Here is a 25,427-nt window from a genome sequence, read left to right as displayed (position 1 = left end):
ACAGTTAAAATAATTTGAAATCAATCCCCTCTCATTTATCTGAATTCAAAGGATTTAAAAACCAAGCTGACCTCAAATCGTGCATCTCATCTCCCCAAAATACCTTCAGGATGCTGACAATCTGCATTTGAACCAGCTGAGGTGATTGGTAGGCAGTGATTGTGCCACTTGAGGAATCTGTAAAGGTTTTGAAACCAGTCAGTATGTCACTACTAAGCTGGAGCCTCTGGTTAGCAGAGCTGTTATATGTGAAGACCATGAGTAAGTCTGGAGTTTCTTGGAGTGTGATACAGCCCCTCTACTCCCTCTGTTTTTTGCAGGGTGGATAACACACAGAAACTCAAGTGAAGGGAACCACTCATCTGGCTCTCTATTGTTACGTCTGTTGATGCACAAAGTATAACTTGATTCTTGCATAACCCTGTCACAAAACCAGTTTGAATTTATTCTCACTGCTTTTTAGCCAGCTGAGGGCAACTGCACTGAATGCTGCTTTTCAGGCACACAGTGAGGAATGTATTCACAGTTGGAGATATATAATGGATATACATACATACATACATAGAGATGTATATCCATTCATCTCCAAGGATGTGCCAGACTGTTCTGTGTCAGGAGTGCTCTAGTGGGGCTGTGCTGTGCTTTCAGTACCTGAAGTAGCTGAAGGAACTGATCAGCCTATTTTTTGCAAATGCAAAACCAAAGACTTTGGCCTGCTTAGTACACTAAGGCTGCCACACACGTTCCTGAAAGAAAGGCAGATGCTGAGGGAACTCCATAACCCTCCCAAACAGATGCAGAAAAGAATTTGAAAATACCCCAGTGTGTTCCAGCGGCCTATAATGGGAGACTGGCTGTGGAAGAAGAATTGCTGGTATGATCTCAGGACTCAACCCACTGTAGTCAGACAGTCTGCCCACAATGATGGGCCCAGCCAAGCTCTATACTCACTGATAATCTAGACCCACATGCAAACAACATCCCTATGTCTGACTGTGCTCCTCAAGTGGGCAGATGAACATGGAAAGGCAATGTGGATAGCAGGATACCTGGTCTCCTGCTTTCAACATGAGTGAAATCTCTTTGCTGCTTTCCAAAATTCTTAATGGGGCCAGCTGAAATGATGGATGTAAACACCTCCTCCAGCCATAGGCAGTGCTGGACATCCCTATGAGTACTAAGCTCCTGTGTGCATTACATGGCTGTCTCTACCCAGGAGGCTAAAAAGAAGTTCAGTTCCACTTGTATACAGTGGAATCATTACACACAGTGTACCCATAAATCATATAAATTAGTATGTCACTAGTTAAGAGAGTTTCTGATGTTACTGAAACCTTTCTGGCAATCCAACTCTAGCACCATCCAAACTGAGGTTGACCTCAGTGCAATTTCTACCTATCTCAAGTCTGTGCCCTGCAGTTTCCAAAAAAAGACTGGCAGTGAGTGCTCAGGCTGCTGTGCCCATTCTCCATCATATTTCCCAACCCAAGTCTGATTCAGGTTGACACTGCCATGTCACTACCCGTGCACCACCAGAGGCTGAGTCCTTCTCCAGGCTGCGACTGCTCTGCAGCCCTGGAGAGACTCCACAGTCACTACACATCTGAACCAGAGACAGCCTGGTGTCTACCTGGGATGAAACACCTTGTGTGTCACAGGAGACTGTGGAGAGCCAACCCCAACCTTTCTGCTGAGGACACTATACATATACATAAATCTCAGTGGATGCTCTTGGGGAGCCCAGCAAAGCCAATGGTGAAAGACACGAAAGCATAGGCAGCTTTTACCTTGGCCAATGTGCCATCAATTATCAGAATAGAAACTTGACTAAACACAGATATTTGAAAAGGCAGAAAGAAGAGTAGTTGTAGGTGGCAGCAGAAGACCATGGACACCCTCTATGTGGTCTCGTTCTGCACATTCCACCCTCCAGTCAGTTCTGTCTGGATTATTATTCCTGCGGATTTTCAAGAAAAATTAATCCACAAAGATGTACTGGAAGTTCAGTACATGTTAATAAAGCTGGTATCCATCATGTCAATTCTGCCCCTCCAGTTTATTCATTCTGCTTGTTATTATCATCTGACTACAATCTATTCATAAACAATACCCTTATGATTTTTTCCATGCCTGTTTATTTCCTCAGTCATTGACTTGGTTTCATGAGGCTATTAAAAATATATATAAATATTTATATAAACACAGCTCTATTTTGAAATGGTCCCTAATTACTTATAAATGCAATATGACATCAACTAAAAATCAAAGCATATTTGGCACATGGGACCCACTACTGGCTATGAAAATGGGTGTCGCTGAAATGGCCCTGGGAAAGGACCCACCCAACCCATACACAGCATCCACTTAAGTAAACGTAGGGGCCAGAATTGGTCCACAAGCTGGCAAAACTCTTCAGCAGGTGGGAGAAGAGCTGCCTGAACAACAGCACTGGGTGGACAACTACACCAGCTAGATGTGTAGATAGAGTTTTACAGTACTGCAGCACCACAATTCATGTGGATGGATGAAAGAGTAAAAGAAATTAATTCCATTCATGGACACATTTCCAAAATAAAATCTGATTACATTACAACAGAGAAGACAGCAAATATTATCTCAGAGGGTTTTCCTCACATTAAAAGACCATCCAGCAATTCTTCCATTTTGGGTTACAGATTTAAAGCAATTTAGACTGAGGAGAAAAAAAAAACACTTTTGCAATAATCCATATGCAGACATGAAAAACTAACATGTACAGTCCCATGCTGATGAGCTCAATCTTTGCTTTCTGCTGACTAGCTGAGCTCTCGTGGTTTATTATGTCAGCGGAACCCCTCAAAAGAATTATAGCTTTTTATTCTGTTTGGAACCATGTATTATTATGAATACTAAACTGGTTCAAATAGTCTATTGGTCCTGCTATAACATCAGACAAAATCTTAAGTAATTACCTATCTCTTCAAAAAATGTGTTTTCATTGGCATCAGCTCCCACTGAAAGCAGGCAGACGTGCCTGTGGACACACTGTGCAGAATGTCCCCAGAGCAAGCACATGGCAATGTATAAGCACAAGGACAGAGCTCCTGTCACCACAGCACAGAAAATTTAAGGCTTCCACAGCAAGCAAAAATCTAATCTAGATTAATCATACTATAAACACATTAAGTGATGCTTGGAATAAATATAGATATGGATGATGCAGGCAACAAGAACATTACAGTGGAAAAATCAAGCTACTTCATGATAAATAATAAATAAAAGAGGTTAATAAAGACACTTTGAAAATAGATGCTAGCTCCAAAAAGTGCTGACATCTTTGCTGCAAAAAGATGACTCAGACAGGTTCCTGCATCAAGTGGTCCCAGTGGAATCAGAAGACCCCATGACAGCAGCAGGACTTTAATTAGTATTTTAAAAGTTGCCCATTCCAGTATTGGCAACTGCTCATCTAGCACCGACAATGCAGTAGGACCACAGCTCATCACTCTGCTCACCACCCTGAGCTCTGGTTTTCCTACACACTGTCTGCAAGTCTGCTCATAGCTGCTAGGGTTAAAAGAATCCTTTTTAGTCTCAACTGCCTGGGCTTGACACTTAACTGTTCATTGAAGAGCTTTTTCTTTTTTTCATGTGCATTTCAACTCAGGATAGTCATTATTTCACAAGAAGAATACAAACCCGTAATTTGTGTCATGTAGGTCACAAATGGACCAGGACATGAAACATCTCTAAGCCAACATGGTTTACAGGCTGTGCTTTATGTCAGACCATCTCAGACCATCTGCCTAGATCCCATACAATGGGTCCCACCAAGAAACTGTAGTTACACCATGGGAACAGTTAGAACTATGGGTTAGATCTTGTCTGATCTGCACTGAGAAATCCCAAAGCAGTGGGAAGACCACCTATCTGTGCAAAGTGAAATGTGGTTATGAGAAGCCAATAAGAGCCCAAGGTGGGAGGTACTTTTCTGTGTCATGGATCCCACACACTCTGATGAATTGCATGTTACATCCAGCATGAAAACAAAACCTGACCTTTAATTGCAGCATCAGCTGTTGGCTGAAGTGAATCGGTGGACAAAAAGCACAGGAGAGGCAGGAGAGCCATCCATTCAATTCATGTTTGCTGGCACCTGCATGGACATTCACAGGAGAGGAGCAATCACTTTCAGTCTGAGGTCCATCCAACTGAGAGCCAGGACCAGAGGGCAGGGAAATTTAAGATCATTATATTGTTTGGACTCTGATTCTGGAATCATTGTACTCTGCAGAGAGCCCTACTCTGTGGGTGGTGACTACGGTGCTGTAATTACCACTGCAATTACACTGGGATGTTTCCTTCTTGGCGAGCCCCATGGAATTACAGTCCCGTTACCTGACCTGGGCTTCTGATAATCCTAGCGTGATGGGTGACAGCATTTTTTTGGACCTGCTGTATGGTTAGTACAAACTAACCCAAAAGCTGGTAGGGTTAGTATTAACTGCAAGGCCAGACGTGCCAAGGCAGTTTCTTCCAGAGGAAAAAAAAAAAAAAAAAAAAAGTTAATGTCCATTTTGCCCAAAACAATCACTCCTGGCTCCTTCAGGTGAGGTGGAGGAGGAAGTGAGGAAAGAGAACATCTGAAGAATCTGCCCCTGCAAAGGAGAAGGACACCCCGGAACCAGCAAATCTCACCCATCTGTAACTACACCATACCTAACTGCACCATAACTGCATATGAGCTGGGTGTGTCCAAAAAATATGTCAGTTGTGACAATTAAACTTAATTAAATTATCTGCAAAGAGTTTTGGCATTAGTATTCTAATTCTCATCTTTCCTACAGTTTTTCCTTCAGGATTTGGCATATTCAGAAGCCAAACAAGCTTGTGTTGCAAGTGGAACCGAGCTCATCTCTGAAGTTTCATCCTGCCCATAATGAAGCATGTGTTGACCCTGAATGTGTAAAACCAAGAGGACACCATATGTACCAAGTGGTCTTCTGACAGGGGGACCCAGATAACACTTTACATGAAACCATGCTTTTTTCCCAAATCAAAGAGGATTTCTGCAGAAGAGCTGTGCTAAATTTCCATGCTCCTCCAAGCAGGATCTGACACTGCAGCCCATGGTTGGGAGATGGAGCTCACTATATCCCAGCAGGCTGCTGTCTGGATGAAACCAGAGACTCCACTGCAAATCTTTTGCAGATTCTTCTTTTCTTTATAGCACACAGGGGGATTCAGTTTTGGTGACTTTGCTGAACAATTCTCTGCATCAAAGCTTCTCCTCTAAACTCTATTCTCTAGTTTCTGATGTATTTTTCTCCCTGCTGATTTGGAGTTTGACCTGGGAATATGAGTGTTACAGGATGTTCAGCACTTCTCTGCGTCAAGCTGCAGCTGACTGAGGTAGCCACTTCACTCAAGGCAATTATTTGAGGTTTTCTGAGAGCCTCTTGACAGTAGGTAAAGATTGTTTCAGCTTGTGGGAGTGCCAGCTAGAACCCTTTATAACCTGAATGACATGTAATGTCATAAAAACTCCTGCTAAAACTCACTTTGTCCTCTCAAGACAGCAGTTTTGACGTCAATGTGTGTCTTTTCAACCATCACATAGCAGCTCATCTGGATAAGAACCAGCAAGGCAGAAATTGCCTACAACTATCTCCTAACACAAATCCCTTCTATGTTATTTTAGGTAAGAATGTAACTCAGCATGTCTTGGAGATCTCTTTCCCATTCTCAGAGGGAAAAAAAATGTACTACTGTGAGAAAAGGGGAGAAATAGATGCTTTTGGCCAATGCTCTTGTCTGGTGACTAAGCAGACTGCAGTCTGATATGTGTCAAGCTGAACAGCCACATTTTGATGACCCCTTTGCACATAATTACCAACAGAGCTTCCATTTTTCTTAGTTGGTTCAGTAGTCACAGAAATCATGACTGTTCGGCATTATCTGCCTTACATTAGCTGTAATCACATCACATTTTTGTTTATATCCACAATAATAAAAAACATGCCTATCGTTAGTTTGACTTAAAGAATAAAGTAAATACATAATTCTGGCAAATTGTTTGGAATTATAGTTTAACAGCATCTGGTTCAGATATTCCGTAGTAAATTGCTGGCACTGACATTGCCATTTTTTTTATTTGAACCAAAATGTTCTCAGAAACGTGTTTTTGGTCCAACTCCATGTAATCCAGCTTATGAAGGCTGCAACGTTAAGTTTGAAACTTAAACTACCTGGGCAGAAGGGATTTTTTTCTGGACACTCATTACACAGCTGATTAATTGAGGAATAAACAAACCTGGCATGCAACCCAGCGTGTCTGTTGTTCTGGCTTTTTGTCTCAAGGAGTTGTCTTTCTTGAAATACCTCCCCAGGTACAACATGTACATTCCACCCTGTTTTGTTCACAAACTACATACCTCTCTTTTATGTCAAGGCCAAGATAGCTGCACCAGGTTTTCTTATTTCTCATAAAAAGTAACCATTTACTTAAATAAATACCTGTTTTTAAACATCACAGAATAGTTTCCCTACTGCTCTAAACACTAAAACATTTGGGGGGATTTCTGACCCCCAGAAGTCCTTCAAATAGTTTATATTTTAACAAAGAAGCCAACCATCTTTAAACCTGGTGTGTAACTCTTTGGTACCGTTGATTTTCATACAAAAAGTCCAAGTGGAAAATGGCTGCGTAATTTTTAATATAATAATAAGCTCTGACTTTTCTTGTATTTCCTTCTCTGTGGCATTATTGTCCATTTCTGCTCATTCATCATAAAAACTACAGTTACCAGAGATTCAAAAATACTAAATCAATGATAGAAGGAGAAACAGTGTCTTAAAATACAGCTCTTTGAAGCTTCCCAAAGGCCCTACAGTTAGTGAGCCTAACAGGTTCTACAGTGTCAAATCCCATTTCAGTCACTGTCAGCAGCTTTATTCACACCATCCGAGAACCAACTTGTGGGAATTAAATCAACATGTTCCCAGAGCAGGTCCCACATCAGGAGGAACCAGGTCCAAGAGGCAGCTTCCCTCTGCTTTCTCCGACCACTTTCCCAGCAATGCTTTGCAGCTCTGGGTTGGCTTCATAATGATGTGTCATTTGCAAGTCAGCACCTTGCACTAAGCCCCGAGGTGGGGAAATTACCCAGAGGAGGTAACAATAAATTCCCCTGTCTTGCTTCTTTTCCCAAGTCTGATGAAATCTCATTGTGCTGCTGGAGCTGCGCAGCACAGCTTACTCTAACTCTACTGTGAAATGTGTTTAGTCACAGATAAAACCCCCAGAATTCAGACCTCATCACACCTTCCCCACAGCATCCTCTTCCTTTTTGAAGTCATTGGCTTCTCTGTCCTTCATAGTTGGGTGTGCTCACTCTCTCCCTGTGTGCTGGAGCCTCTTGCACACCATTCCTCAACCTCCACCTGCAACAGCCTTGCAGAGACAGCCCTTTTAGTAATCTTGAAAGTAGCTCGTCTCCCTAAAAACCTCAAACAACTAAATGCTTCCCATATAAAGGTAGTTGCAGGACACTTGTGCTACTGCTTGCTGTATGAAGCGTTAATAAAATTACCAAACACACTCTAAAAAACAAAACAAAAAAATTCTACATATGTTACCTAAAGGGAACTCAGAAATTTATTCCTAAAAGCTAACAGCCGTCCAAAACTGATGGAAGTAGTTGTGATCCTCTCTGAAGCATTACTCCTTAAACACATCATCAAATGCCTTGCAGCCAAACACCATCCTGTAATCAGGAGCCTTCTTCCACACAAACTCCCTGCTGCTGGAGGAAAGCTGCAGGCTCAGTTCCTCAGTGCTTTGGGATTCAGGCACCCCAAGTCTCCTGGAAACCAGCATCTAAATCACTGGAACTGTTAACTATTTTATAAAATGCCCTGGTATGCAGCCTAGCAGTCAATCATGCTGCCAGGGAGTGAGTTACTGGGCTCCAGGGTGCCAAATTTGCTCGAGCATTACTTGAGCATCCATGGTCACCTCTCCTGGCAGCACCCACCTTTAAAACGCAGGCACAGTTTCTTGCCTTGCTAAGGAAGGGCTAAGGGGGACCGGATCCTCTAATCCGAGGAAGATCCACGTTGCATTTCCAAATAGTGACACGAGGGGGTGCTATTTTAGGGACGGTTTTGGTAAGGAAAAGAGGCGTGAAAATAACCTTGGATGGAGAATTAACACAATATCGGCTGAAGGGGGGGACGAGCCGGACTAGGACAGTCAGGGAATTTGAGAAATTACGAGACCTGACTTGAGAAGTCAACCAGAGGGAACCTGGGGTCTGGTGCACAGAAGGTGAGTGGAATTCCTTTAAGGCAAAGTGCAAAACTCATCTGAAAATTGTTACTTTAAAAAGAGCAAAATTAATGAGCCATTATAAGATTACTGGTTGCAGGAAAGCATCAGATCTAAAGCAGCAGGGAGAAAGCATTAGGAAAACACACAATTTGTGAAGCACAAGGAAAAAAAAAAAAAAAGTGTATTATATGTATAACACAAAGTTGCTGGTTAGAAACAGTACACTGGTTGTTAGCTCCTCCAGCAGAGACAGACTGCTGTCCCTTAAATTCTCCAGCCCTGACTCCATCTCTGCCACTCTTGAGTTTATTCAGTCTTTGAATATGGGAGATGAGGATTGTTAAAGTCAAGCTAGTTAGACCTAGCAAAGGCAATTAAATAGCAAAACTCTTCAGCAGTATAAATAGTAAGAGAATAAGGACAAAAGAAGGGCTACCAAGCACTCCGGGTGAGGTTAAAAAAAAAGAAGAAAAACCTATTCCCTTAACAGCCCTGCTGTCAATAAGGGCAAAGCCCATCATCACACATGGGCAAGTGCAGTTTACAAGGCAGCAGCGTATTGATAAAAGGGAATTTCCACAAGAGCTTGGCACCAACGCTAAGAATTTAAATCTTAAAAAGATGTTTCTAAGTTAAACCCCTAAGAACAGTAAACAAAGTTTGCACCACTTAGACCCAGCAAACAGACCTCCTGGCCTGGGACAAAACCAGGGAAGGCCCAGGAGAGCGGAGCCAGCAGGGATGTCTCGGGGGCTGCAAGAGGAGGAAAGGAGGGGGAGGCTGTCGAAACGTGCCTGCTGGTGCATAGCCGTGGAGCCATGGTCCTGCGGCGCGGTGTCACGTCCCGCCAAGGAGACCCCAGCTTGGGGAGGTGTGAGTGGATTTCCTCAAGTGCATTTTGACAGCTGTGAGGAAGCGGCAGCAACAGCAGCCGGAGACATTCCTGGCTGCCCCCTCCCCACCCCCATCCCCCCCCCTCCCCCCCCCGCGGGACCCCAGCCCCCGGCACGGCACAACGCGCCTGGCAGCGCCGGGGGCTGGGGGGCTGCTGGGGGGAGAGAAGCCACATGGGGCCAGCGTGTTCTGATGAAACATCTGATGTGCATTACGGCAGGACAAGGGGAGACACGAACGCCCTCTCCCCAACGAGTGCGGCACTTCTCATCACCTACTACAGATTTTCCTATGTGTCGTGCCCACCTCCCCCAGCTCCGGTCCAGCTACCGCACAAAGGCAGCAACTAGAGCTGGGGGATTGCATGGGTGATGCTCTCCCCTCGGTGTCGGCGGGGGGGTTAAAGGAAAGCAGCGCCCGGGCCTGCTGTCAGGTACCACATCACCCCTCCTAGATACCCCCCCACCCAGGTGAAGGATTTAACCCAGATCCCCTCGGAACTCGCCAGGTACAAAATCCCGACGGGAGAAGAGGGGGGAGGGGGAAGGATTTCAAGAAAGTGCTGTAGCTGCTTCGGAGGTTTTTTTCCCCCCCTTATCAACTCTTGCAACGAGGCGTCAGTGCCGCAGGACAGCCGGCACGGGCACCCCCCTCAGCTCCCCGCGCAGACCCGCGCCAAAGCAGCATTTGGAGTGGCCCGAAGTTGCCTTCCCGGCTCCGCGGCTGCGGAAGAACCAGCCGCCCGCTGCTGCCTGCCCCCCTCCAATGCAGCGCGTTGTCAAAATGCCGCTTTTTCACCTTTTTTTTTTTTTTTTTTTTTTTTCACCCTCTCCACCCATGCCGCCGCGGGGAGGCACCTTCGCACCCCCCCTCTCAGCCGCCGGGGGTGCAGTCCTTGCCACTACCCCCCCCTCCCGCCCCGCACGCCCATCCCCCGCGGCACAGAGCGGAGCGGGGGGGCCGGGGGAGGCGGGAGGCTGCAACCTGCCGGCGGGGCAGGGCCGGCCCCCGGCGGGCGGTCGGAGCGGGGCGGCGTTTGCCATTGGCCGCGGCGCGGAGCGACACCTGCTCGGCTCCCTCATGCGAGTGACACCGGGGCTCGGCGGGGATATTTGAGGCACCCTCCGGGGCCGCCACCGCCACTCCGCGCTCGCCGCCGCGCCGGGCACATGCGGTTCGTGGGGCCGCGGCGAGGAGCGCGCTGGGTCCGGGTGCGGTACCCCGCAGGGGAGGACGCGGCGGCGGGGGGAAGGCGCGACCATGTGCGCGGAGCTCCGCGGCAAGCTGCTGGCCCTGGCCCTGGCCCTGCTGCTCGCCAGCGCCCGGGCGGCGGCGGGCACTGAGGCCACGCACCCGCCGGAGGGGCCGCAGGACAGGACCCCGCAGCAGAAGGGGCGCCTGTCCCTGCAGAACACAGGTACGGCGGGGCGGCAGGGAGGGGAAAGGGTGTGGGTGTCCCCCCACCTCACTGTTTCTGCATCGCCGGGGAAATAGCCGCGTTGAGTTGTGACAGGAGCTTTTTTTTTTTTTTTTTTTTTTTTCTTTCCCCGTGTCTGACTGTCAAGCATAAATCATCAGAGGAAATAAGAGCTCACTTCTAATTACCTTTAAAACCCGGCTTTGCCAAGCACGTGTTGCCCTTGCAACAGCCCCGGCAGCACTCTGGGCGAAGCGCCTCTGCAGCCGCGCCGGGCTCAAAGTCGGTGCCGAGCGGCCCCGTACGGCGGGGAGTGGGGCCGGGGGCGGCGGGGAACCAGCGGAGCGGCGCCCGGGCCGGGGGATGCTGCCCGCTGCGGGGATGCTGGGCTGGGGAGGAGAAAGTTTCTCGGCGCAGCGTTTGCATTCGGGTCGAGAGGTCGGGGGGTGGGGGGTGTACGACGACAGGAGGGAAGGCTGGAAATGACCGGTGCTTGGCCCCCTCCGTAGGGGGTCGTGCAATGATGCAACGGACCGGGGGGTTCTCTCCTCATCTCCCGCCCGCTGCGCTCCCTCCCCTGGGCATTATCTGCCTAGAAAGAGAGAGCTGAGGCGTGCACTTTGCTGGATCGCTTCCCAGCCGTGCAAAGAGAGAGCGCGGGATCCAGACGCTTCCCTTTCCCCCTCCCCCCCCCCCCCTTCTTCTCCTTTCCTTTTTTTTTTTCTTTTTTTTTTTTTTTTTAACACTCTCAGTGCTGCGAGACGTGTTTAAACACACACGAGCAGGAATGCACGAATGCCCATTAGGGACTGCCACATGTGAATCACGGCACTGTGCAGTTCTCAGCACGCTGGAGCCAGGACATGTGATCCGGCAAAGGGTTTGCATCCGGATGCCAACACAAGCACTACAGCTGAGATCCCGGCCCCAAAAAAGCCCAAGCTCCGCGCTCTGCAGAGCTCCACAAAGAGCTCCGTTCCCCACCACCAGCCCACCCCGGTGCGTTTGTATTTGCGCAGCTTTTCGCGTGTGGCTGAGCCGACCCAGGAGCCGACCCCGGGTCTCCCATCTCCCACCCCCAGATGCACTTCGGGGAAGGTAGAAAAAAAAAAAAAAAAAAAAAAAAAAGGCAACGGCAGTGATTTGGTTTGAGCTGGGGGGAGAGAGTTCGTGTGAACTCCGTCAGACTCTGCATTTACATCCGCGGCTCCTCTCTCTGCCTTGCAGCGGGTTTAAATTAGACCGAAAGTTGTTGTAAAGACTTGCAAATGGACCGCATGGCAAAGGGGGAGGCTGGGGATGTCTGAAACATGCTGCGGTTCGAAGGGGGATTAGGCTGGCTCCCAAGGGCGAGCTTTAATTAAAGGTACCACTAGGGCACAGAGTACAGGAATTCTTAGCATCCTCAGTTCTGGTCTAAAAGCTGCCCCTGTTTAACTTTATCCCCAGGCTTTTTCAACAACCACCTTCCCTCTGGCAGTACTACTACATCCTTTTTTTTTTTTTAAAGGACCAGAAGCTGTCTTGTAATGAATTAGATTTTGGGGGTTTTTTTGGTAAGTGAGTATTAGACAGCATTTTTTAAAATTTTTTTTTAACAGTATTGCGTAACACCTGAAAGGACAGAGTAAATACATGTAATGGCTAGCTCCAGTAGATCTATTTTATGTACTACATATATAAATATATTTTAAAATCAGTTTCTGCTTAGGTGGGGACATAGTTGCAGCTTTATGCAACACTCAGCACAAAAGACTTTATCAGTGGGAGTTTTGCCATTAGCTTCATGAACACCACGACAGAGGAAAGCCAGGATTTGTAAAAAATCTTGTGTTAAATCACCAGAAACTAGCTCAAAGTACCAGAAATAAGCAGTTTTAGCTGACTGAGTCCTGGGCTTCTCAGTTTGGTACTTAAATTTGATGGGGAACTTCATACAAGTCAGGCAGCAAAAATCCTGCCTGTCCCTTGCTCCTGAGGAATGCAAAAGCATTAGACAGTTCTCAAGTGAAATAGCTTGACGTAAGCATAGTGGATTTGGCATTTGCTTTTTGGATATCACTTTCATAACATAATACACCCAAGTTTTGGCCTAATTTCTGCAAAAAGCAGGCATGCTGTGGGTACAATAACTGTTGTCACATGTATTTTTTCTTTTGAACTGATGATGTTAGCAAAATAACTCTTTCCCTCCCCACCCTACCCACTCCCAGCTTCCACGAACAGATCTTCCAATTAACTGTAATCAATGCTTGTTTTAGCTGAAATCCAGCACTGCCTGGTTAACGCTGGTGATGTGGGATGTGGAGTGTTTGAATGCTTTGAAAACAATTCTTGTGAGATCCGAGGCTTACACGAGATCTGCATGACATTCCTGCACAACGCTGGAAAATTTGATGCCCAGGTAAGACAGTGAAATGTGCTACATATCTTCTTGCTTCCAAATTACATGTGGCATGTGTTCTAGTTCTTTAACACTTTTTTTAAAAAAAAAAAAAAAAAGATTACCATTATGGAGCAGATCTGGTTTTGCACATGACCAGCTACAATGAGAATTTCTGTTGAAGGGGCTAAAATTGAGACTTCAAAACAGTAACAGAGCAGTGGTGTGCAACCTGTCACAGGAAACAGACTGTCAGTACAGTTCCCTACACCCTTCTCTTCATGTAGCCAGGGTAACTACATCAGAACACTAATGTAGCTGGACATGGTTTTCAGAAACACTTAAGTGGCCTAATCCTCTACACTATGTTTGTTCAAAGCTGTTTCTGAAATACAATTTGGGCACCCAGTTCATTTAGACATACCTTTTCCATAAATTTCCATTGTACAGTTATTAAAGTTGGTTCTTAAGATTTGCACACAGCCAGTACAGGCACCTTCCTAAAGCTGCTGTATTCAAATTAGGTTTTGTTTCAAGCACTGATGTTACAATACATTACATATATGGTATGTGGTATTAAGTTTGCTTCTTCCTTTTCTCCTCAGACCATTTATGCATCATTGAGACATAATAACAGGATGTCTTGTGAACCTACTCTCCCATTTCAGTGTGGAGAGCAGAGAACATTGCAATGAGCCAGCAGCATATGGCTTGACCATGCAGTTTACAGGATAACTTGACTAAAAGCACCAGTGGCCCTGTTAAAAGCAGAGCATAAAGTAGAACTGTCCTCAGGATTCAGCTTGCTCCATGAGGAATAGTGAGACCACTCACTAGGAAACACTTTTGAAGGGTTGGATTTTTAGGCCTAAATTCTCAAGGATGTAGGAAGGGTTTGGCTAGCCATTAAAACAGGAATTATTTCTTCTGTGGATATCTGAAAACCTGCAACTTAATTTCCAAGTGGCTTCCATAAAACACTCATTTATTTTTGCACAATATTCTCTGGGAACAAAATTGACCAAAGAAGCCCTATTGGGAGGGGAGGGGAAACATTCCTGCAAAGGCTGAGCATAGCCACTGATGCCTGTACTCCAGGATCCCCAGATATTGCTAATCATATATAGCTCATTTCACATCCAGCCTGTCTCCATTGCAGTACTGAACTACTAAGGCCCTGGACCTTTTTTTAATATAGAGGTGACTTTAGCCTCTGCTATGACATGGCTTTTCATGGCTTATCACTGTATTATCTACAATTATTTCAGGCTGCATCAAATGATAAGACTAACACTGGCCGTTTTCTGTTCTCTGCTATCTCTTCTCTCTCTGAAACCTGACAATTGATGTCAGGTTTGGTTTGCATAAGAATTTTCTTTTTTATGCTTACTTGCCTAATGTGCTGTATATGTTACTGAAGGGAAGGGCAAATGCCTTTGGTATAGGGAATAGAAGCAGTTTTTTGATCAGCAAGAAACATTTCTGTCTTGAAACAATTTGAGGACAAAATACGCTTGCAGGTCTGAGCAAATCTTAGTTAATGTCAGTAAAGCTCTGCCAGTGTACTCCCTGGTTAAAGGTTAGCAATAATTCAGTCTTTATGAAGCACTTATGGATAATAATCTGAAACTAATGAAGAGATAGAGGCAGTGCAGGAGGCATCCCCACACCTATTGCTCAGCAAAGGGAGCCTGAGCAAAGCTGTCAAACTGCAACACAGTGTATGGCAGCTATAGGTTCAGAGAGCAAACAGAGAAGATGGCTTTGATGCTCACCAAGCAACTGAATCACACAGTGGTTAAAGACGTGCTGCTAAAGCCTCTTTCCTGCAACTTACTTTTTGAGTTTCTTGATTTGATTTTTTTTTTTTTTGCTCTCACTTAGAATTTCTTGCAGCAGACATCAAGACACTGTAGGATTGTTAGTGCTGATTTGAGTCTTGCTCTGAGGGAGCAGGAGTAGAGAAAATACTGACAAATAGGGAATGGGGCAGGTGCAAATAGGTGCTGCACAGATGGCTATGAGTTTACAAGCTAATTTTAAAATTAAAACAAAATTTGCAGTTAGTGAATGGGTATCTACTTGTGGTACTGGGGACCTCAGCCATGGCAGGATGCCTTCTATTTTGTTTAAACTCCAGAAGTGAACAAAGCCCCAGAAGTAACTCAAGCACTGAATTATTTCAAGGTGCTTTTGCCCTTTCCTTGTTAAGCATTCAGCTGTTGGGGTAGAAGGAACCTCAGAATACCAGTGAGGAAGCCCTGTGTGTTCAGTTCCACTGACACCAGGTAGCTTGGCTTGATCTTTAAGGGCAGAGAAACAGGGAGCAGAAGGGGAAAAGCCATTAAGTGGCACCCTTAGCAATCTAATAGCCCTTGACATTGTCCTACAGAGGAGTAGCTAGCTGGCCATAAATCAGCTGCTGTGCTTAATGGACAAAAATACAGACCTACTCCATTTCTTTTCTTCCCAGGGAAAATCCTTCATTAAAGACGCTCTGAAGTGTAAGGCTCATGCCTTGAGGCATAAATTCAGCTGCATCAGCCGTAAGTGCCCTGCCATTAAAGAGATGGTGTTCCAGTTACAGCGGGAGTGCTACCTGAAGCATGACCTCTGCTCCGCTGCCAAGGAGAACGTCCAGGTCATTGTGGAGATGATTCACTTCAAAGACCTGCTGCAGCATGAGTAAGTGCCTCCCTGCTAGTGCAGTCAGAGGCAGAAAAGCTCCTTCCAGGAGCAGGATGATGCCAATGGGCTCTGCATCTGTCCAAGAGCTGTTCTGGCCTTACGCGTATCTTGTTTTCCCATGTACCGGACCAAGGAAACGCTCTCTTCACAGGGGCTGTTAAAGACTAGTTTATTTATACGGGGCTAGATGTGACTGTAGAAAGGAATGAAATGAGTTGAAATGGGATCTGGCTGTCACTTTTGTCCTTCAGCAAATGCAGGGTCTCTGTTTTGCTGTTTTCAGAGGCATCTCAGAATGTCTTGGTGCTCTCTGTGCTCAAAGGCAGCATTCAGACCCCAGTATCTTGTTAAAGATGACAGCTAGAGGAGAAGGGGGAAGGAGAAGGTCTATGCAAAGATGTCAGTAAGATGATAATTTCTTCTTTAAATACATAACTTTCAAATGTCTTATAGTTAATTGTCCCTGAAAGAGCTGCAGTCCCCCAGGTATTCTCCCATTCGTCTTACTCCTTATTAATCTCATTTGCTTTTTAATAAAACATGGAGGTGTGCAAAATGAAGGCACAAGGCAGATTTTGAGGAGTTCATCCCTCTGACTGGGAACACAGCTGCCCTCCAAGGAATGGCAGGCATGAACCCTATTTGGAATTGATCAAAGCTGCTACATGACAGCAACAAGCCAGGCACAAGCTGTTTGTACCAACTCTTGGTGCACAGATGCAAAAATCGGAGCCTGTTTTTCTTGAAGGTGAACATCTCACTCCCAAACAAGAAGGCTGAGCTAAAGCCTGGAATCAGGCTTAATTCAGAGCATCTACCATGCCTCTACGCCACCTTATCCCTAGCAGATACTAGCACAGAAACCCCAAGTCCCAGTGATCATGACAGATATATATTTATATATATACACCCACAACATTTGGAGTTGAGAAAGCTATGACAGTCAAAGGCCTGTCCAAAGAGAAGTTAGTTCTCTTTGTTTTACAAACAGGGTAAAGCAGGAATGCTCAAAGGCAGCTGCTTGTTTCTGAGCAGCCAAGAGACAGATCATTCAGCTGGACACCTGTAATTTGCACAATCTCATTTACAGCTTTTTACACTTCAGCGTCTCACAGAGTCAGAGCTCAGCCTTCCTGTGTGGGACTCCCCAAATAGAAGCCAGCCAGCTTCTTCCCCTCCCCTAAATTTAGAGGCCATCACTGAAGCTTTGAACTGAAGAACTTGTTTAAGATCAATAGGCAAGCATGGCAGAGCTGGAAATAAAATCACGTCTGCTGACTCGCAGCCTTGTGCTCAGTTCAGGTACCATGGTCAGGCCAGCTCAAATGCAGAAAGTAAAACAGTGAAGGAGAAATGAGCCAGTAGTAATCTGCAGAGCTCTGGCAGATTCTGAATACCTGAAATACTTGGCAGCTGAGATGCTTTTTATTCATACCAGCAGCATTTTTTTACAAAGATTTTTGTAAAGTTTATGCCCAATTTCAACTGACTTCTCTTTTTTTTTTTTTTTTTCTCTTTTTGCTGGATCACTTTGTATGCAATCTGCTCCATTCTCACTCAGCTTCTATTTTATATTTAAAACAAAAACTAAGGAGTGGAGGTGCAAGTGTTTTCCCCTGATGAGTGTTGAGGAACGTGACCAGGGCAGTGAAGTCTCCTCCTGAGTCAGCTGTGGTGGGATGGGGGTCAGGCCAGTTTGCTCTGATAGAAGTGGTGACAGGCCCTGGCAGATCAGTCACTGTTGCATTCCAAGTAACTTTTTAAAAGGCAGAAGCAATCCAAACATGAGAAATATTTTCAGATAGGGTAATAGGTGGCTCTCTAAGATTAGTCATTCAAAATGAGTTTAAGTACTTGGTCAAAGTAGTACTTGGGCAAAATCATGGTAGTGTCAGATGCTGATCATAATCTGCTGGTTTTCCTCATCTCTTCTGACTTAGTTCATGGGAAGAGATTTAGGCTTTTTCACAGCCACCAGAGCTGTGGACTTTTTGCCCAGTTGCATTTATAGACAACATCAACACTGACCCACAAAACTTATGACCACGACTATTTTAAAATCACTGCACTTGGTGACCTGTGGCTGAGGAAGCCAAAGTGCCTGTGCTTGGGCTGCCTTGTGCTGTGGGAGCATAGAGGGACAGGTAAGAAACAGAAATGTTTCTTACATTCTTACATAAAGAAGCCCATGGCTCCTTTAGGGTCCTTGTTAGTGAAAGCTGTACTCAACTGTGTAAGGAAATTTTTTTGAAAAAGTGGTGTGGAAAGAAACAGTGACATCAATTTCCATGTGTCTGAGCTCTGTGCAGTGAGATCCTGAGTCCAGATGGGATCTTATTTGTGGTGGAGGTCAGCACAAGGTGTTCAGGGAAAGCTAAAGATGATGAGAGAAGCCAGAGAACCTCTAGATGATTGATCTATCCGTTGATCTTGCACAGGGAGAGGGAATGTCTCCCTCCTGCAGACTAGTAATCAGTGTACCAGCTAATAATCAGTGTACCAGTAGTAATTCTCTGTTCACCAGCTGTTCACCTGGAGATAGCAAACTGGTGGATGAGACATGGTTCTGGAGATGAGAGGGTTTCCTTTGTCATGAGTCCTGACTAATAAAGATGAGGGGACATAGAAAGAGAAGCAGAAAGTGTGACATAGCAGTTCTTCCATTTGACAGCCCCCTTTGCCAAGCATATAGAGCTCATATGTTCCTCTGGTGAACATTACCGCTCTCCCAGAGTATATCCAGTGGGGGAGCATTGGAGGGAGACTCAGCACTCAAGTGAAGTTTTGGTTTACAGGATGCCATCCTGTGCATTTCTTACAGCAATACGGCTGCTTAGAATATAATATGTTGCATAATAAACATATGATGCAGAATTGCTCTACAAGGCTGCTGAGTCACTGGGTAGCAAGAGACAAATGCTACCAAGCTGTGCTGTGCACAAGGAAGGACAAGGCTGAGAGGCCATTACACTTGTTTGCTGATAGATAACCCTTATATATTTTATGACTCTTCTCTCACTGTTTCCTTTCTCTCTAGACCATATGTTGACCTAGTGAATATCCTGCTCACCTGTGGCGAGGAGGTGAAAAAGGCAATAACAAGAAGTGTCCACGCCCAGTGTGAACAGAACTGGGGAAGTCTCTGCTCCATCCTGAGCTTCTGCACCTCGGCTGTGCATGGTGACACCAACCTGGGTCCTGAGAAGAAGCCAGGTGATGCCAGCAAAGGTGCTGCTGGCCGGGGGGACATCTTAGCCCACTCCGACTCTGACCACAGGGAAAGTTCACGAGCATCCAAGGGGGAGAGAGGTACTAAGGGGCACCTGAATGCCCATGCCCGGGTGAAATCTGGGGGCCATGGTCCCAAAGGGGCACATGGGATCATGGACCGGGCAGATGAACTGTCCGACTTCTCTGACATCCGGAGGTGAAAAAAGGCACCAAGTCCCTGTTTTCCCCCATCCTCCCCCTTCCACTGGAAACCTCCTCCTTTAAGTCCCATCCTCCTGTCTATGGACATTCCAAAGCATTTCCCATTCAGAGATCAAGCACAGGGCATTGCAAGATATATATGGACCTCAGCAACAGTGTACATAGTATCAAAAGGAGAGCTGTGGAAATGGGTTATTGATCCTGCAAACTCGACACTTGAGCAGCCACCAAAAGTGGCAAAATGTCTCCAACTAAATTCTTTTCCCCTCTTTTATGAAACAAACTTCAGCTGAAATTTAGGATCTTGTTTGGGGTTGTTGGGTTGTTTTGGGGTTTTGTTTTTGTTGTTTTGTTTTTTTTTCTTGGTCCCCTTGGCTGGGGAGAACATTCCAAGAGGGCTCTGCCAGATTGCATGTGGCTGCTTGTGGCTTAGCACCTCTGAAGGTTTAGGGTGCAGCCTTACAGCAGATGGCTGAATTCCTGGGGGATTTGGTTTCTGCCTGTTGCTGAGAATGAAAGAGCTCAAGGCTCCCTATATGTTTCTCTAATGAAACAACTACCCATCTCTTGCACAGGAACCATGTGGTCTGAGCTCCACCACTTTCTCTTAACAAATGTCTGAGCCGTTGTTCTCATCTGGGTGATGCTGCCCCAGTTTAAGTGCCCCCTATTTGTTTTGTAACCACTGCATAACTTGACACTTGCTAATTCAGTCACTTCAGCCTATCTGCAGTGAGTAGTCAGCTTCCTGACAAGGCACTGTGACTGCTAAGACTTGAACAACATGGAGGACCTCTCCAGAGTATGCTCATGGACCTCTAAAAGCCCTGTGCATATTCTTTGCTTACACCTGCCCACTCAGAGATACAGGTTCTCCACCCCTGGGACAGCCTTAAAGCTTGAAAAGATGGGCATAGGCTCAGACAATGAAGGACCCCATATTCTTAGTTCTTCTGTAGGGCTGTATTGAAAGGACCAGAAATGTCTCTCCTAAGCAGTAGCATGTAGTGGTTTGCTAGGATGTGGAGCCCCACTCTAACCTACCCGCTGTGGTTTATCCAAACGCCAAAGATAAGGAGAGGAGGTTGCCTTGGGATTTTTTCATTATCATGCTGATCAAGACCACCTATCTCTGCAGAATGAGTTACTAAAGATGAAGAGTGTCAAGGTCTTATTGTCTCTAAGCAGTTTTTAGTGTGAATGAGGTGTTTGGACACACCTCTCCTACCCCCTATGCAATTGTAATTCTCAGGTTGCAGATCTGCAATCCTATATATCCCCAGATACTGTACTGGAAATGGAGGTTACAGCATCCACAGGGACAGAAGTGTGAACTCTTCAGCTTCCTCTAGAGAAAAAAAAGTTTTTCTTAGTGGGAATCAAACCAGGGATATGAGCCTTCTCATTTAGAAAGTTTGGGAGGAAAGCTGTGGGGGCAGGATGGCAGAGACAGAACGTACCCAGTGAACTAAGGGACGTCTTGTCGCATGGTGGGAAGGAGCTGTATAAACAGTAGAGGGTGTTGGAATTTGGCTACAATTTCCAACTCAGATTTTAGTTACAGCTAAGTGAACACAGCTCCTAATAGCTACATTCAGGGTTTAATGTATGTATCCACCCGCAGAAGTTATAGGCAGTGCTTTTAATAGAAGCCATGTAGGAAGCAAGAGAGGACCTTTAAGTTGAAAGAGGTGTGTCTCTATGTGATCACCAGGTCTTCAAAGACATCACCTTGATCCTGCCTGATTTTAGTTAAGTTTTGTAACAGAGTTTTCATTTGACATAATCGGCAAGAGGTGGGGTTGGGCCAGGTACTGTAGTGGTGAAAACCTGAGGAGTGAAGCTCCTGGCAGTGAGAGTGCAGCTGCCCCTGGGGTTGTTGTACAGCCCTCCCAGAGATGGGACACCCAGGCTGTCCCACAAAGGAACTTGCTGAGGTTGGTTTGGACCTGGCCCTGGTGACCAGCTCCTCGGCTCCAAAAACCCAAGTGGCTGCTGGTGATACCCTGAGAAGGTTTCTAGCATCCCTCCATGGGTTTCCTGTGAGTGTCCTCTCCCCCTTGGTGGCATATGGCCACGACAAAGAACAAGCTCAAACCAAAAAAGACAATCCAAGAGTTTCAGAAAAAAAAAAAAAAAACAAACAAAAAAACAAACGAAAAAATTTTAAAAGCGCCACAAAACAGAAACAGCAACTTGCTACCAACATAGTGTTCTTGCATTGAACTAAAGATCCCTCTCTAATTAGAGATCTGATTCATCAGTGGGAACCAAACATAGATCAACATGAATGTTTCAGTCAACATACCACCTCAGCACACATACAGTTTTATTTGTATTCACTCATTCTGTGGGGAAAATTGTATATTCCCCTTGCTTAGTCAATGAAAATTGGGGGGGGGGGGGGGGGGAGTGAAGAGGGAGGGACCCAATGCTGTGGGTGGGAGGGATTTTTGTATAAGGCATAACCTTTTTTTCCTCGGTGTGTGAAGATTTCATGTGTTCATCTACTGATTCCACATATGCTATTATTGTAAATATTTAACATTTCTATTTATTATAGTGTCTCCATTTAAAAAAGAACACTGCTGGCTATGATAATTTAAATGTATGTCATGACCTGTGTTGTATATATTCATGCCACTAGTATGGGTTTTTTTTATGTTTAAAGCTGCGTAAATATAGTTTTATACAGTTCCATAATGTTATTGACAGCATAAATCATTTATTTATTGTTAAACCCTCTTTCATATCTAACAAATACGGTGCGTTTTACCTGAGATTATTTTATTGTGGCATCTACATAGCCTTAATTCTTTATAAAAATAAAATAATGTCCATTTAGATACTGTATGATGCTTTAATTAACATTCCTTATGAACTTGCTGTTCATGAAGGAGGTTAGCTTAAAAGCCAAGGTATGAATGTTTTCTTTATGCTTTGCATCCAGAGTGAGCCTTGTTCTGGAACGAAAATACTGGGAGAAGCAAAATGCCTACTGGAAAAAGATAGCCGTAAAGCCTGGAAAATGCTGTCCTAACTTAAAGTGCTGAAGTAAAAGGAAGGGAAAAAAAAAAGAAAAAAAAGAAAAAAAAGACAAGCTTTCCTTAATTCTAAATCTCTGGGAGAAAAACATACTAGTTTTATGTCATGTAGAATTTGCAGCCAAATAAGCTTGTAAAAAAAGAAAATGCATATGGCTTTAGACAAAGCTCTGTACCTTTCACACTGTTATTTTCCTTAAACACTAATAAATGTTTTGAGTAAGTCTGTGGCTGGGTTTTGTTTAGCTGGAATTTCAGCTGCTGAGATAAGGGGTAAGAAAAGCCCTCTGAAGCTGGTCCAGCAGCTTCAGCCAAGAGGGGCAGAGGATATCTGTCTGCACGTTCCCCCAGAGCCTGTCCTGTCCCCTGTGCCAGCCAGACAGCAGCAGAGGTGTCCTGGCTGAGGCAGGACACAGGATCAGAGCCAGCTCTTCCACTCTGTATAGTGGGGAGAGCCAGTGCAAGAGTCAGGGACATTGCCACCTGTGTCACTGCCCTGGGGGAGGTAGACCTCTTGGCTGCTTGGCTGTGATCTGGCACCTTGGTTTGGGGGCAGAAAGGGACATGGGGAACAAACCAGAGGATGAAAAACACGAGGAGGAGAAGCTTGTCCCCCTTCTTGGTTTCAGTCAGACAAAGCCCTTCTTGTTCTGGCAGGTTTTTCCCTTAGTAAGGAGTCACGGATTGAGTTCACTGCAGTATGTTAAAGTCATCTGCTCTAAATCAGTCTGTATTCAGGTTAGAAAGGGACTAGGGGGTTGCAGGTGCTTGTGGTTTCCTTCTCATTGCCCTGATGAATTGTGGATTACAGAGGTCCCTGGGGAGCTGGCACATGGTGCTCAGCCAGGCTGGCTACAGACACAACTCAGCATCCCATAAATGCATCAGGTAAGGGCCACAGTGGGGATCTGTGGCTGACCACAGCACCTGCCTGTGGCCGAGGTGTCAGCAGCCCCCAGCACAGGACCAAAGCCTTAAACCCTGGATTTCAGCCAGACCCATTAACAAATACAACAGCAACACTTTCTAAAAGCCACAATAGCTGATAAGATTTGCCCTGGATGTGTAAAAGAGCCAGTACTTTAGCAGAGGGCATCCATTTGGCTCTCCACTGCCAGCCATTAAGCCAGTGACACTGTACAAGGATGTGACAGGCAAATAGAATACCTGTAATTTTGTCTCAGATCACTTCATCACTATTCCAGCAATGATCAGATATCAAAAACCTTAAATGCTTACTGGAGTTTCAGTGAAGGAGAAAAGCAAAATCCTAAGATTTACAAAATGCAAGCTGCAGAAACAGCACTTCATGTTGTCTCCAAAGTCATTTTCATACAGTGTTGGGGTGTAGGCAGCAAGGGGATGGAGAAATTATGAGAAAGCACCTCAGAACATTTTTTTAAGGCTGCTTGCATGAAAAAGCACATTTTTAACACTCCTTCTGTGGGGTTTAAAAATAACTAATCCACTTGAAGCCTTTGGATGAGATGGGCTTCACAAGCCTAAATGTGATTTGCAGCAATCTAGGACCTGTAGCTTTTCTTTGCCTTTAGGTGCAACAGCTCTTTATAATCCTGCCATGGATTGTCATCAAACACCAATGGAAAAGTACATCCTGCCAGCAGAGTTTGGAGGGACATCTCAGACCAAACTGCAGTCAGGCTACAGACAAGGAATAGCTTGTGCTGGTGTCAGACCACTCCTTGGCATTAAAGATCCCACTGCTTTTTTTCTTCAGGAGCTGGTCCACACTGTGTCTGTGATGCTGCTAAGGTTACTGCATTCTGCCCTCTACCATCCTCCTTGCAGTTTCAGTTAGAGAAGTTATTTTTCATCTCCTGATGCGTAAAGTGGTGAGACTGCATTCTGCTCCAAAAGGGAGCTAGATGTCAGTGATGGAGAAGTGATCCTTACCTTCCCTTAGGGCGTTGTGGCTCACAAAATAGAATAGTAAGTAACAGAGCACTGATATTGAAAAGTACAGACTGCAGAGCAGGGATTCTGCATTGCACAACCACGAGAAGTGGGTAACATAAAATACGTTTTAATGCCAGCATACAAGTCTGCTTCAAGACTGGAGTGATCTGAGTTCAATTTGGTCTGAGCCACTTTACAGTCACTTGGAAAACCAAAACAAAGCAATGCAAACTGCAATTGCACGTCCATACACAGGTCTCATCCACTTGAACAAGTGCCACCAAGATCCATACATGCAACCCGTTTGGATTTATTCTGCTACAGGCTCCCTGTCTAGCCTCCCAAAAGAACAAAATTAACTCCAGATACTGGCTTGCTCAGGCATACCAAAACATTTACAAATGTATATGGCAATTCACATATGTCAGCCCACATAGTGAGCTGAGTCAAACCTACTGCCAGTGCTTTTGCCTTCATTACCAGTTCCGAGGCACTGCCCTTCCCTGAGCCCACGCCTGGAGATGCCAGGAGAGTCAAGGCAGCTCCAGAGCAGCTCTCTGCTGTGTCATGCCTAATGAACTCATGGCAATGATCTTCCCAGGAGAGGGAATAGTTAAAGCTCGCTGGGAAGCCTCTCAGCAGTGCATTTTTCAAGCTATTTCCTGACACCTCACCAGAAACACAAATCCCACTCAGTTTTTACTGCTAGCGATGTTCGCGTTTCCACTCTCCTCACAGACTCTCCAAGGAAAGGCTTCTCTCACACCTGATGAAGTCAGAAATTGCTGCCTGATTCCCCAGCAGTAAAAGCAGCCCATCTCCAGCCTTGAGCCATGCTGGGGAGCCTGCACCATCTGGACCCACCAAGGCCACATGCTCTGTGACCAACCACAATTGAATTGTGAGGAGGAGATGCAAGGGTGTGCAGCTGGAACCTCCTGGAGGCAGGAGCTCCACCAATGCCTTGCAAGGTCCCTCCCAGCTCTTTTTCTGTAGTCCCAACACTAACAGGTCGTGGCAGAGGGCTGGGGCTAAGCATAACCATATAATTAGTGAAATCCTAACAAATTTATTTTCTATACGTTTTCGTTAGGAAAAATCATTCTAACCAGTGGAGCATTTCATTCTGAAATCAAAACCTCATGTCTGTCTTGATTGGGAACATAAAATAGGGACTTGAGGGTTTAAAGACACGACAAATTATGGGAAGCTGCAGGGGCTGGGAATTCCAATCTCCAAGGATGCTGACTGTTATAGCCTTGACCTTTTCTGCAAATACCATCCTCCCTTTTAAAAATGTGGCTTGGAGTTTGTTTAGAAATTCTTTTAAAAAGAAGTCTT

General features: G+C 45.4%; 1 protein-coding gene across 2 annotated transcripts; it reads left to right on the top strand.

Annotated features, from left to right (window-relative positions):
• The first annotated feature begins 10,404 nt into the window (after positions 1 to 10,404).
• Positions 10,405 to 22,392, top strand: STC2 (stanniocalcin 2). 2 transcript variants are annotated; one of them, XM_030459022.1, is made up of 5 exons: positions 10,405 to 10,622; positions 12,884 to 13,026; positions 15,479 to 15,690; positions 18,731 to 19,002; positions 22,076 to 22,392. In XM_030459022.1, exons 1-5 carry the CDS (start codon positions 10,466 to 10,468, stop codon positions 22,078 to 22,080), a joined length of 789 nt encoding a protein of 262 aa, XP_030314882.1. In that variant the 5' UTR covers positions 10,405 to 10,465; the 3' UTR covers positions 22,081 to 22,392. The 2 variants fall into 2 exon arrangements, with proteins under 2 accessions (XP_030314882.1, XP_030314881.1); XM_030459021.1 differs by having other exon boundaries at positions 10,411 to 10,622; positions 18,731 to 22,392.
• The last annotated feature ends 3,035 nt before the right edge of the window (positions 22,393 to 25,427 follow it).

This window comes from Calypte anna, chromosome 13 (genome assembly GCF_003957555.1).
Source record: "Calypte anna isolate BGI_N300 chromosome 13, bCalAnn1_v1.p, whole genome shotgun sequence".
Classification (NCBI taxonomy): Eukaryota; Metazoa; Chordata; class Aves; order Apodiformes; family Trochilidae; genus Calypte; species Calypte anna.
This window is presented reverse-complemented; position numbering and strand designations above follow the sequence as displayed.